Source organism: Haliotis rufescens, unplaced genomic scaffold, assembly GCF_023055435.1.
Source record: "Haliotis rufescens isolate VD_foot unplaced genomic scaffold, xgHalRufe1.0.p SCAF_26, whole genome shotgun sequence".
NCBI lineage: Eukaryota > Metazoa > Mollusca > Gastropoda > Lepetellida > Haliotidae > Haliotis > Haliotis rufescens.
In genome coordinates, this window is record NW_025963957.1 from 8,510,659 (window position 1) to 8,523,302 (window position 12,644).

At 42.3% G+C, this 12,644-nt stretch overlaps 1 protein-coding gene across 1 annotated transcript in view; it reads left to right on the top strand.

The window, feature by feature from the left end:
* Positions 1–350: 350 nt before the first annotated feature.
* Positions 351–12,644, top strand: part of LOC124137444 (sodium-dependent multivitamin transporter-like) — a 28,672-nt gene continuing 16,378 nt past the window's right edge. The window contains exons 1-5 of the mRNA XM_046503724.2: positions 351–443; positions 3,907–4,541; positions 6,648–6,713; positions 7,063–7,114; positions 9,935–10,002. Coding sequence (XP_046359680.1) covers positions 4,176–4,541; positions 6,648–6,713; positions 7,063–7,114; positions 9,935–10,002 — 552 coding nt within the window. The 5' untranslated portion in view covers positions 351–443; positions 3,907–4,175. The remainder of the gene's footprint in view (positions 444–3,906; positions 4,542–6,647; positions 6,714–7,062; positions 7,115–9,934; positions 10,003–12,644) is intronic.

The window sequence follows — 12,644 nt, forward strand, 5'->3', positions numbered from 1 at the left end:
TTCCGAGGCAATTACAGTAACGTGTTATATTGGAGGGTATACACACTATGGGGGCGCTCATGTGGAGTACAATGGCTGCAAGCTATACATTACATTCAACTCTTGTTTTACATCCGTCTATTATTACATTTTTACTGCCATTAAGTACCCACCCGATAGCAATACGGAGAACAACAGATGCACATGTGGCGACATATGACTTTCAGAGGCCCTCCAGTTGCCCTACATGCCAACCAGGCCATAACATAACATGTCCATCTCCATTGTAACTAGCCGCAATACGACGCTGATGACGAAACTGTTTCATGTTGATTGCCTACTGCCTGTCATCGCGAACCAATGGGCGGCGTGGTTGACCCTTGGTATATATACACGCGCCCCAGGGGTGGCGACCACTGACGGTCTTACAGCGGGTCTCTTTAGCGGCGGCGGCAAGCTGGAAGGTAATACACTTAAACTGTTTTGTACTTTGAAGTCATCACCCACTGATTTTTTAGCATCTCACTGAACCGCCAACGAAAAGACGTTTTGTACATTGAGAACCTCTAGTGGCCTTCTTTGGTACAAGATAATTAGAGACATGATAGTTTTTTACAACTTCTTCATTCTACCTATATCTATCAGCTGTTGTCCATACTGTTACTTACTAGCTTCCAAAAAATGCCAACCATACATAATATGTTTTTACATACTGTGGTACACATCACATTAGTAATATATGCCATCCACCTTCCATGTACCCCATACACCTTCCATACCATGGTGGCACCTGATAGATCACGTACTTTGTGTTATCCCAAATATAACATTTGTTACATTTAACCACTTTCTGAATGGCATAGTGTGTTCATAGTTTTTGGCTACGGGAGCCGGGCCAATTTACATTGGTCGGGGGTACACAAAGTACGTGATCTAGAGACTACCAGTTGTCATTTTGTATAAGAGTGGCTGTGTGTGCTTGCGATTAGGTACCTTACTCTGTGAGTGTGGGTTCAAATCCCGCGTCCGTTGTCTAGTGTTAGAGCGTGGCTCGGGCACGGCATCTCAGTGTGGTAGCTCTATAAATCGGCATCAGTGCGGACTAGTACAAGCAGCCACACATACACATGTGCATGCGCGTTGCTGCATAAGTGAAATAATCTTGGACGCGACGTTAAACCCAATTTCACCTCAACTCACCACCTCAAATCCCGGATGGGATTCAACTCGAAAAAGTACTCGAATCCCTACTTTACAAAGAATATGTTGTCCGAAATATAACATTTGTTACACCAAAAAACATGACTAAGTGGCAGGCTAAAGACACGCGGAAACATGACTAAGTGGCAGGCTAAACACGCGGAAACATGTCTAAGTGGCAGGATAACACACGGAAACATGACTAAGTGGCAGGATAAACACACACGGAAACATGACTAAGTGTCAGGTTAAACACACGGAAACATGTCTAAGTGGCAGGCTAAACACACGCGAAAACATGACTAAGTGGCAGGATAAACACATAGAAACATGACTAAGTGGCAGGATAAACACACGTAAACAAGATTAAGTGGCAGGTTAAACACACGGAAACATGCCGAAGTAGCAGGCTAAACACACGGAAACATGTCTAAGTAGCAGGTTAAACACACGGAAACATGACTAAGTGGCAGGATAAACACACGGAAACATGCCGAAGTAGAAGGCTAAACACACGGAAACATGCCGAAGTAGCAGGCTAAACACACGGTACACATGCCTAAGTAGCAGGCTAAACACACGGAAACATGACTAAGTGGCAGGCTAAACACACGGAAACATGCCGAAATAGCAGGCTAAACACACGGAAACATGCCGAAGTAGCAGGCTAAACACACGGAAACATGACGAAGTAGCAGGCTAAACACACGGAAACATGACTAAGTGGCAGGATAAACACACGGAAACATGACTAAGTGGTAGGATAAACACACGCGGAAACATGTCTAAGTGGCAGGATAAACACACGGAAACATGACTAAGTGGCAGGATAAACACACGGAAACATGACTAAGTGGTAGGATAAACACACGGAAACATGTCTAAGTGGCAGGATAATCAGACGCGGAAACATGACTAAGTAGCAGGCTAAACACACGCGGAAACATGACTAAGTGGCAGGATAAACACACGGAAACATGACTAAGTGGCAGGCTAAACACACGGAAACATGACTAAGTGGCAGGATAAACACACGGAAACAAGTGGCAGGATAAACACACGGAAACATGACTAAGTGCCAGGCTAAACACACGGAAACATGACTAAGTGGCAGGCTAAACACACGGAAAGAAGTGGCAGGATAAACACACGGAAACATGACTAAGTGGCAGGATAAACACACGGAAACATGACTAAGTGGTAGGATAAACACACGGAAACATGTCTAAGTGGCAGGATAATCAGACGCGGAAACATGACTAAGTAGCAGGCTAAACACACGCGGAAACATGATTAAGTGGCAGAATAAACACACGGAAACATGACTAAGTGGCAGGATAAACAGACGAAAACATGACTAAGTGGCAGGCTAAACACACGCGGAAACATGTCTATGTGGCAGGATAAACACACGGAAACATGACTAAGTGGCAGGATAAACACACGGAAATATGACTAAGTGGCAGGATAAACACACGGAAATATGATTAAGTGGCAGAATAAACATACGGAAACATGACTAAGTGGCAGGATAAACACACGGAAACATGACTAAGTGGCAGGATAAACACACGGAAACATGACTAAGTGGCAGGATAAACAGACGAAAACATGACTAAGTGGCAGGATAAACACACGGAAACATGACTAAGTGGCAGGATAAACACACGGAAACATGACTAAGTGGCAGGCTAAACACACGCGGAAACATGTCTATGTGGCAGGATAAACACACGGAAACATGACTAAGTGGCAGGATAAACACACGGAAACATGATTAAGTGGCAGAATAAACACACGGAAACATGACTAAGTGGCAGGCTAAACACACGGAAACATGACTAAGTGGCAGGCTAAACACACGCGGAAACATGTCTATGTGGCAGGATAAACACACGGAAACATGACTTAGTGGCAGGATAAACACACGGAAATATGACTAAGTGGCAGGATAAACACACGGAAATATGATTAAGTGGCAGGATAAACACACGAAAAACATGACTAAGTGGCAGGATAAACACACGCGGAAACATGTCTATGTGGCAGGATAAACACACGGAAACATGCCTAAGTGGCAGGATAAACACACGCGGAAACATGTCTAAGTGGCAGGATAAACACACGGAAACATGACTAAGTGGCAGGCTAAACACACGGAAACATGACTAAGTGGCAGGATAAACACACGGAAACATGACTAAGTGGCAGGATAAACAGACGAAAACATGACTAAGTGGCAGGCTAAACACACGGAAACATGACTAAGTTAGCCGGATAAACACACGGAAACATGACTAAGTGGCAGGCTAAACAGAGGAAAACGTGTGTAATAGCAGCCTGAAGATGCGGAAGGCATGATTAAGTAGTGCAAACACACCGTGGACAAAGTGGCAGCTCTAGACGCTGAAAACATGATGAAGTGGCAGACCTAACACACCTTTACCACCCAGGGCTTGTTAGTTTTGGGATGAGGATGGAGATATCAACATGCCCTGTGGTGTTAGATTAGATACCCACCAAACATGCTGCTGTGGCAAACAATCTTTTTCAATTTTTTATTGGATCGAGTGGTCAGTGGCTGGTTGATTGCGTGTCATCGTACTCCGCTGCTCACAGTATGAATGACTGGTCTGTCCAGTATATTCTGTAGCGATAACCATCCTTCATTGTATGCTGCGTTCGGCCTTATGTTTGAAAACGCCACATTTTCCTTTATCATTTCAGAATCGGGAAACATGTGATCCAAGGGATCCCTGAAAGGAGGGACGTGAAGCATTGATTGTGTGTTATATCTACCGAAGCTATCACCTGAGGGCCTTGAATAGTTCGTGGTGTGTAAAGTCGAGGGGAGCTATCAACAGTTGGCGTTAAGGTCTCACTTGTTGATACAGTCTAGAGGAGGCATCGCAAGAAGGTTTTGAAGTTTTAGTTTGTGTGTCTATGGGAGGCATCAAAAGAAGGCATTGAAAGCAAGTCTTTGTGAGCCATCAAACATGGAGACGTCCTACAGCATCCAGACTGGAGTGACGAAGACACTGGGAGTGGTGGACTTTGTTGTGTTTGGCTCTACACTCTCTGTCGCGCTCTTTATTGGAATATATTATGCTATTCAGAGCAGACATAGACAAGACCCATCTGACTTCCTGGTTGCCGGAAGAAGTATGGGCATACTCCCGGTGTCCTTGTCCTTGATTGTGACGTTCCTTTCGGCCTTGACCTTGCTAGGGATGCCCGCCGAGATCTACAACTACAACACGATGTTCTGGTGGCTGGCTCTAGGCATGATTCTGGCAGTGGCGGGAGCAGCTTATCTCTTTAACCCAGTGTTCTACAATATGGGCATTACTAGTGTGTATGAGGTAAGATCAGTGAAGTAGTCATTCTGATATGTTATACGAGAATGTTTTTCACGAATAATCGGCTGTCTAATTGTAAGATACGTAAAGTTATTTATTACCCACGTGGTGAAGATACAGGTGGTAAGATACTAACTCCGTACGTCACATGTGTGTCGTGCAAGTATGCCCTCGACTTATCGTCATTCTATTTGCAACTACAATGCAGAACTGAAGCAATCTCATGAAAGTGAGAGACATTTACACGCACTTTACTAAACCAAACAAGATAGTCACACGCATCAACTTCGCTTTGCATCCTGTATTAGTTATGCACAGAGCTAGTACAGACATCATATAATCGAGTCCATGTTCTACTACCCATCGATCGAGGGTCCCTATGAGCGTGACGCACCCAACCACTTTCTCGACTTTCAATTTAATTTAACATAAAAGGATAAGCGTGGTGAAATGAAGTCAGTTTTAACTATCTGGATATATACTGAACAGCATTGAAAACGCACCAGCAATAAATCTTGAAATATTACAAAAACAACTTGAGCAATGGCCGATTTTGAATTAGCACAGACATAGACGGATTATTAAGAAAGACGACAAAGGAAACAGGAATACCACACAGTAATTACAATTACGTCATCAGTGTAAGGAAGACACATAGGGTTAAAATGAAAAGTCAATATCAGGTATGTCCGCCATTGACGGCAACACAGGCCATGCAACGTCTTCTCATTGATCGAATAAGTCTGCGAATAGTGTTCCGGGGCATTCCACTCTTGACGTAGTGTATCTTCAAGTTCTCTCAGGTTCTATACTTGCGGACGACGTGAGAGGCGTTGACCCAGGTAATCCCATAGATGTTCAATTGGCGATAGATCGGGTGACATGGCTGGCCATGGAAGCAGAGGCACATTATTGTTTGATAGGTACTGTGTTGAAACGCGTGCTGAGTGCGCTCTTGCATTATCTTGCTGGAAGGTGTGCATATCCTGGTGCTGATGAAAGAATGGGATGACGTGATTTGCCAATATGTTTTTACAGTAGTAAAGGGCATTAACTCTTCCATGACAAACATGGAGCTCTGTTCGATGGTTATGACTGATGCCGCCCCACACCATGACACTCCCTTGACGTACCACCTTGAAGCATGCCCAAGGCACGTTCACGTTCCTCTGCTGTTAATCTTGGCATTTCTTGTGTCAGTACCCTTTACGTCTGCAGCAACAAGTGATGTGGCTTTTAAAAGTCTGTCTTTTATAGCCCTATTCTGCATGCTTCCCGTGAAACAAAACACGTTTTCCATGATGTGCACGCAATTTATTGCGTTTTGGCGATTTCGCTCACACAAAAATTTAGGAATGTGTTTTGACCAGCTGTTCTTCTTCATTCTTCGTCCAGAACGTCGTCTATTACTCATTCACTTATATATTTAAGCCCGGATAAAAATACATCCATTTTCATGGTGGTGCGTTTTCAATGCTGTACGGTATATATCTTGACTTACGTTGGATGCTCTGGTTGTGCCCCCTTCGAAGCGTATTTTGTGGCATTGTTTCGTGAGGTGTTTGTTCATGAATAAACATACACGACTGCACGACCAGATCACTCAAAGTGAACAGTTCCGATACAAATCATTTAAAAACTCCGTGGAAGTGTGCCTGACTTCTAATTTTGTGGCCCAGAACATCCCAAATGCGAACAATAACAGAACACACACAACAGCAGGAACATGTTGTTAATGCGTATGCATAGAAATGTCAATAATGCCCATATTTGGGCATATATCAATATTCATGCGCAACCAGATTTGCAACCGGTTTCAGTTTAATCTGTCAACGAAAGAAAGTTTTTTAAATTTTTACACTTCAATGCATATTTTGACTTGGGAAATAAATAAAATACCATACTAATTCTCGTTAGATACCATTTTTACGAAACGCTTTCGCTCGATCAGATACCATAGGAAGTCCACTCGTTTCGTAAAAATGGTATCTAACGAGAATGAGTGTAGTATTCTTTATACGTTATTCGGTAACAATTCATTCCTTGGCCTGCCTAGATGTTATAAAACATCATGGACATTCCATTTCATGTCTGAAATCTTGTTTCCAGTACCTTGAGATGAGATTTGGGAGAGCTGTCACGATGCTAGCGTCTCTCAACTGGTTATTTCAAACAGTGGGTATAGTAATGTATTGTCAATTGTTGAACTTGGATCACAATGCTTTGCAGACCATGTTACGTCTGGTTATTTCAAACAGTTTGGTTTTTTTCATTACTGCGTTATTTATCTCAGCAGGTACAGCATATATATATATATATATATATATATATATATATATATATATATATATATATATATATATATATATATATATATATATATATATATATATAAATGTCTTGTCAATAAAACTGTGGTACAGGGTATTCATGGTACATGTATTGTGAATTGTTTTACATTGCTACCAATGAAATATCGCAGACGACGAGTAACCGTAATAATCATGATTTTACTCCATTTCAGATTGTCTACCTCTCATTTGTGCTCTACGCGCCGTCTTTAGCCCTGAAATCAGGTAACGTGTGGCAATCTGTTGCATAGCATTACTCCCGCTGAAAGAGGGCTCAAAGGCTGTCACGCCTTGCAACATAGTCAAAACAAAATAGAAAATTAACACATTATATTTCCTCTTATATCTACCACATGAACTGTACATCTGAACAGATGCTATTGTGTGTATACCTTAGGGTCTTATGCATCTGCCACGTGGTATTACGTACCTAACACCAAAGTATTCTGTATGAAACAACATGCTATTCTGTATCTCATACCAAAGTATTCTGTATCTACGAGGGGCGTTCAATAAGGTTCACTATAGGACCAAGTCGCAGAATATCTTTTGCACTTTTATTTTTCATTATAATCTCCATTCACCTCATTGCACTTATTCCTAGCTTTTAATACCACTTTTATAGAAATCCGCAAATTGGCCCTCTAACCACGTCTCTGTGGCAGCCTTTATGTCCTCGTCATCCTGGAAGCGTCTTCCACGTAGGGCAGATTTCATTTGTCGGAACAGGAAATATTCACTGGGGGCTAAGTCTGGGCTGTAAGGTGGGTGATTTAACTGTTCGAATCCACATTCACATATGGCGGCCTGTGCAATTCTCGACTTGTGAACCGGAGCGTTGTCATGCAAAAGTAGAATACCACGTATTAACATCCCACGGCGTTTCTGGCGAATAGATTTTCGTATTCTTTCATTACATTAGCATAATACTGTCCATTGATTGTAGTTTTGGGTGGCATGTAATCAATCAGTAATGTGCCTCTTGCATCCCAAAATATGGTAGCCATTACCTTGCCAGCCGATGGTTGAGTGCGAAACTTCCTTGGAGGCTGAGAATTGGGGTGCTTCCATTGCATTGATTCCAATTTAGTTTACGGTTCCCAGTGGTGGATCCATGTTTCATCACCTGTCACTAGACGAGATCATCACCTGTCACTAGACGAGATAATCACCTGTCACTAGACGAGATCATCACCTGTCACTGGACGAGATCATCACCTGTCACCAGACAAGAAGGAAATCAGGCTTCATCAGCAGTAAAGAGATCCAGGAGTTCTCGACAACTTTCAGTTCTCTGATATCGATCTTGAGCGCTGGGGTTTCTAGGTACCCATCTTGTAGATTCCTTAGACATACCAAGATGCTCATGAATAACGGTTTCAACAGTTCCAACTGATTTTTGGAATTCCCTAGAAAGTTAAAAAAATACTTTCGCTCGTCGGTCAGACAAAATTCCTTTTTCTATAGCATCAATGGTTTCAGGTTGGGTGGCATCTGAAGGCCTGCCTGAGCTTGGGTCATCGTCTATGGACTCCCTACCCCTTTGATACTGTAGAGACCAACGGCAAACTGTGGAATAGTCAGGAGCATCCTTAACTATCACCTTAGACATGCGATCATGGATTCAGTTTGCTTTGCATCCCTCCTTGGTAGGAACTTTATTACAGCGCGTTGTTTATGTTTGAGAGAATCAATGATTGTGAACACCCTTAGGTGAATGAAGCCATCACATCTAACTTACTGTTGTGCCTGGAACTTGTTATGACACGTGAGAACCTGAGGTTATGACAAGTGTCACACCTGCCACTTGTTGACATTGTTTGTGTAAACACAAATGCCCAAGTTACAATATATTTTACGCCCGTCCTAATAACATGACATTCTGCATCTAACACCATAGTAATCTTTATTTAACAATACGGTATTGTCCCACCATATTGTATTCTCAGTCTCGCAACTTGGTTTTCCGTATCTAACACAGAGTTTTTTTGTACCTAACAACATGCCTTTCTGTATTAGTATTAGTATATGGTAGATGGTATACTGATCTGACGACGTGGTATTCTCTATCTGACCACATGGTATTAGTATCAGACCAAATATCATACTGTCCCTGATCACGTGGTATTGGTATCTGCCCAGTGGGCGTACTGTATTTGATCACGTGGTATTGGTATCTGACCAGTGGGTGTACTGTATCTGATCACGTGGTATTGGTATCTGACCAGATGGTGCACTGTTTGACACCATGTTATAATCGGTATATTATTACTTGGCATTGTGTATTGGATCAAGTGCTATTGTGTTTCGGAGCAAATGGTGTAGTGTTTCTGACTACATTGTATTTCTGTGAAATGTGAAATATGTGAGGTTGGTGTTCGAAAATTCAAAATGGCTGTTACTGACGGTAAACGGTCTCAATTTGGTTAGTATCATCCATCTTAGATTTTAACTGACGGTATACGGGCTCATGTGGGGTCAGTAGTTCAATCTCACTGTAAGGCATAATAATATACTGTATCTGATCACGTGGTATTAGTATCAGACCAAATGTTATACTGTATCTGATCACGTGGTATTGGTACCTGACCAGTTGGAGTTCTGTATCTGATCACGCGGTATTAGTATCATAACAAATATTATACTGTATCTGATCACGTGGTATTAGTATCAGACCAAGGGTTATACTGTATCTGATCACGTGGTATTGGTACCTGACCAGTTGGAGTTCTGCTGCTGATCACGTGATGTTGGTATCTGACCAGTTGGAGTTCTGTTGCTGATCACGTGATGTTGGTATCTGACCAGATGGTGCACTGTATCTGATCACGTGATGTTGGTATCTGACCAGATGGTGCACTGTTTGGCAACATGTATTATTGGGTATATTATTACTTGGCATTGTGTATTGGGTCAAGTGCTATTGTGTTTCGGAGCAAATGGTGTACCGTTTCTACCTACATTGTATTTCTATATTTGTCAACTTTGTGATTTGTATGTGACAACTTTGCAAATGTCTAATTAGTACAACGCTTCTTATTGCAGTGACCGGCATGGAGCTTTGGGTGTCCATCCTGACAGTTGGCGGTCTGGTCACTCTGTACACGTCAATGGTGAGTATCTTGCAAGCACTGGTCATCCTGTAAGTGTTGATGGTTAGCCCCAAACCATGATTGGTCACTCTGTTCAAATCAGTGGTGAGTACTCTGTCGTGACTGGTCATTCCGTTACCATTGATGATGAGTATCCTCACAGGATTGGTCACTCTGTTCAAATCAATGGTGAGTACTCTGTCGTGACTGGTCATTCCGTTACCATTGATGATGAGTATCCTCCCAGGATTGGTCACTCTGTTCACATCCATGGTTCGAACCCAATAAAGATTAATCACTCTGTTCACATCCATGGTTAGAACCAAACCAAGATTAATCACTCTGTTCACATCGATGGTGAGTACCCTACCAGGATTAGACACTTTGTTCACATCGATGGTGAGTACCCTACCATGATTAGACACTCTATTCACATCGATGGTGAGTACCCTGTCAGGAAGAGGCCGTCAGGTACAGTAACACAATCGGCATGGTTCTGCGAGGGTGAGGACGCAGCGAGGTCGGCGCATGGCAGTCATGTCAACCACCTTGTGTGATGAACGTACCGGCAGTCTGCAGCGTCGGTGTGAGAACTTCATACACGGACCAGCATCGACATTGCAACTCGAGTACGATTCTCGCATGACTAAGACGTTCCGACTACGACCTGAGCAGGTCCTATGCAGTTTGTCGCAACTTCAACTGCTTGACTTGATGAATTATTTGATAGGCATTACTTAGAAGTTGACGAATGACAATGTAGACATATATTTATGGATAACAACTTCTTTATTTACTGTAAAGGCGGCGTTTCAGTGTAGAACCTTATACCGTTGTCCAGCAAGGCTGAATAAGGATTTATACCGAAACGTCGCCTTTACAGTAAATGAAGAAGTTATCCATAAATTATCCCTACTATGTTGACTACTATGATGACTTGAGTTAAAAACTTCCTAGATGTGCGTCCTAGAACGGCCAGGTACGGAATGGAGATCGTCAGTTTTTCGTCAGATATTTATAGCTCGTGATGACGTCGTGTAAATTCCGGGATGGTCTACTTGCAAACTATTAGTACGTGGAACTGAAATACCAAAAGCGTGTTAAGGACGGGATAGACGCCCGGCGAGGTGGCGAGGGCGGTGTATGAGGCACGCTTGTATTGAGTTGATCAACTGAGAACGCTTAGAGGACGGGACGAATGAGGCACAGACGACACACACACGTACTATTGTCTGCAGTACAGGCCGCGCAGGCTAAAGATCCTACGCCCTATCCACGTTTTTATTAATTGTTTTGAACGTGGACAACGTGGAAATATCTACCTGATAAATCGTGAAAGTGTTGAACCTATTGCAAAACATGCACAATACTGTAAAGAAGGAATTCCAGTGCTTGTGTGAAACAACATGTCTGCAAATGCTTTGGCACTACCTGATACATGGGGCAGGTCACAAAGTGCTGTATTCACGTGGGGATACGAACGTTACTTCAAGGAAAGAAAGTAATGAAAGTCCATGACTTGGACTGATATAAGAATGACATATACAATAAAGATGTAGTCTTCGCGTGCTTCCGTGTCGTAAATATCATGCATTAGGAATAACAAATATTTATATTGTTCACATTAAATAATTGTAATTCCTCATCTAAGATTACAGAAACACTAGCCTACAACCACCATGTAAAGTGTATGCAGTGTATGTTTATGTGTGTGCGTAGAGTAATGCTTATCTTATGACGTCTCTCGAAGAGCCGTAATGCCACCACGTCGTGTCACAACTCTCCCCTCGTTGTCTGCACAATCTTCTATTTCAAGATATTGGTTAAGGTACAGTTAATCAAACAGTTTCAACAGAGGTTATTTCTTCCTTGCACCAGACTGTCACACTTTACAGACTGGTGCAGTACAACATCGTTACATTCTTCTTCGCATATCATACATACACCAGTTGTTATGGGTAAAATACCTAGTTTAACTAGGGCATATATTGGCCTGCTATTCATGTTGTAAAGGTCACACATATTCCACAATCTGTGTGGAGCTAGTCTTTCATGTATCATATGAAAACGTTTCAGTTCTTGGCATGTAGACACCTTTTCTATCCATTTCTGTCTTTCAAGTCGAGCTACCGTGTTATTAACGATTCCTTTCCATGTTGTCTTTGGTGGGAAATGCCCTCAGTGAGATACGTTTGTATGAAATGGAAGAGCTTGTTCTTTTAGCAATGCCTAGCAGATCATGGACAACAGATGTGTCTGAGACACGGTTGGTTACGTACTGTCCTATTTTAATGTAAACTAGGGTTTTAACAAAATAATCTGCTTTACCTCTACAGAGTCTACCGAGATTTAGTCTTATCAATCACTGCTTCCATTGTCCAGAGACCAAGAGTTTGAGTAGTTACATCAGTTGGGGATCTTTTGGGAAAGTTCTGTATTGATCTGGCGAAGTGGGGTTCCAGTAGTTCTAATTCATTAGTTATTTTGAGTTATTTTGATGATGTTTGCCCATAGTTCCCAAGCATAGAGGGCGCTTGGGAGAACAACACGCCGCCATATTTGAACACTGGTCAGTGGATTTGAAACCCGGCTTTTAACCCACTATCTCTGAGAGAAGCAATGGTACGTCTTGCTTTTAGCGCACTTTCTATGTGGTCTTTAGA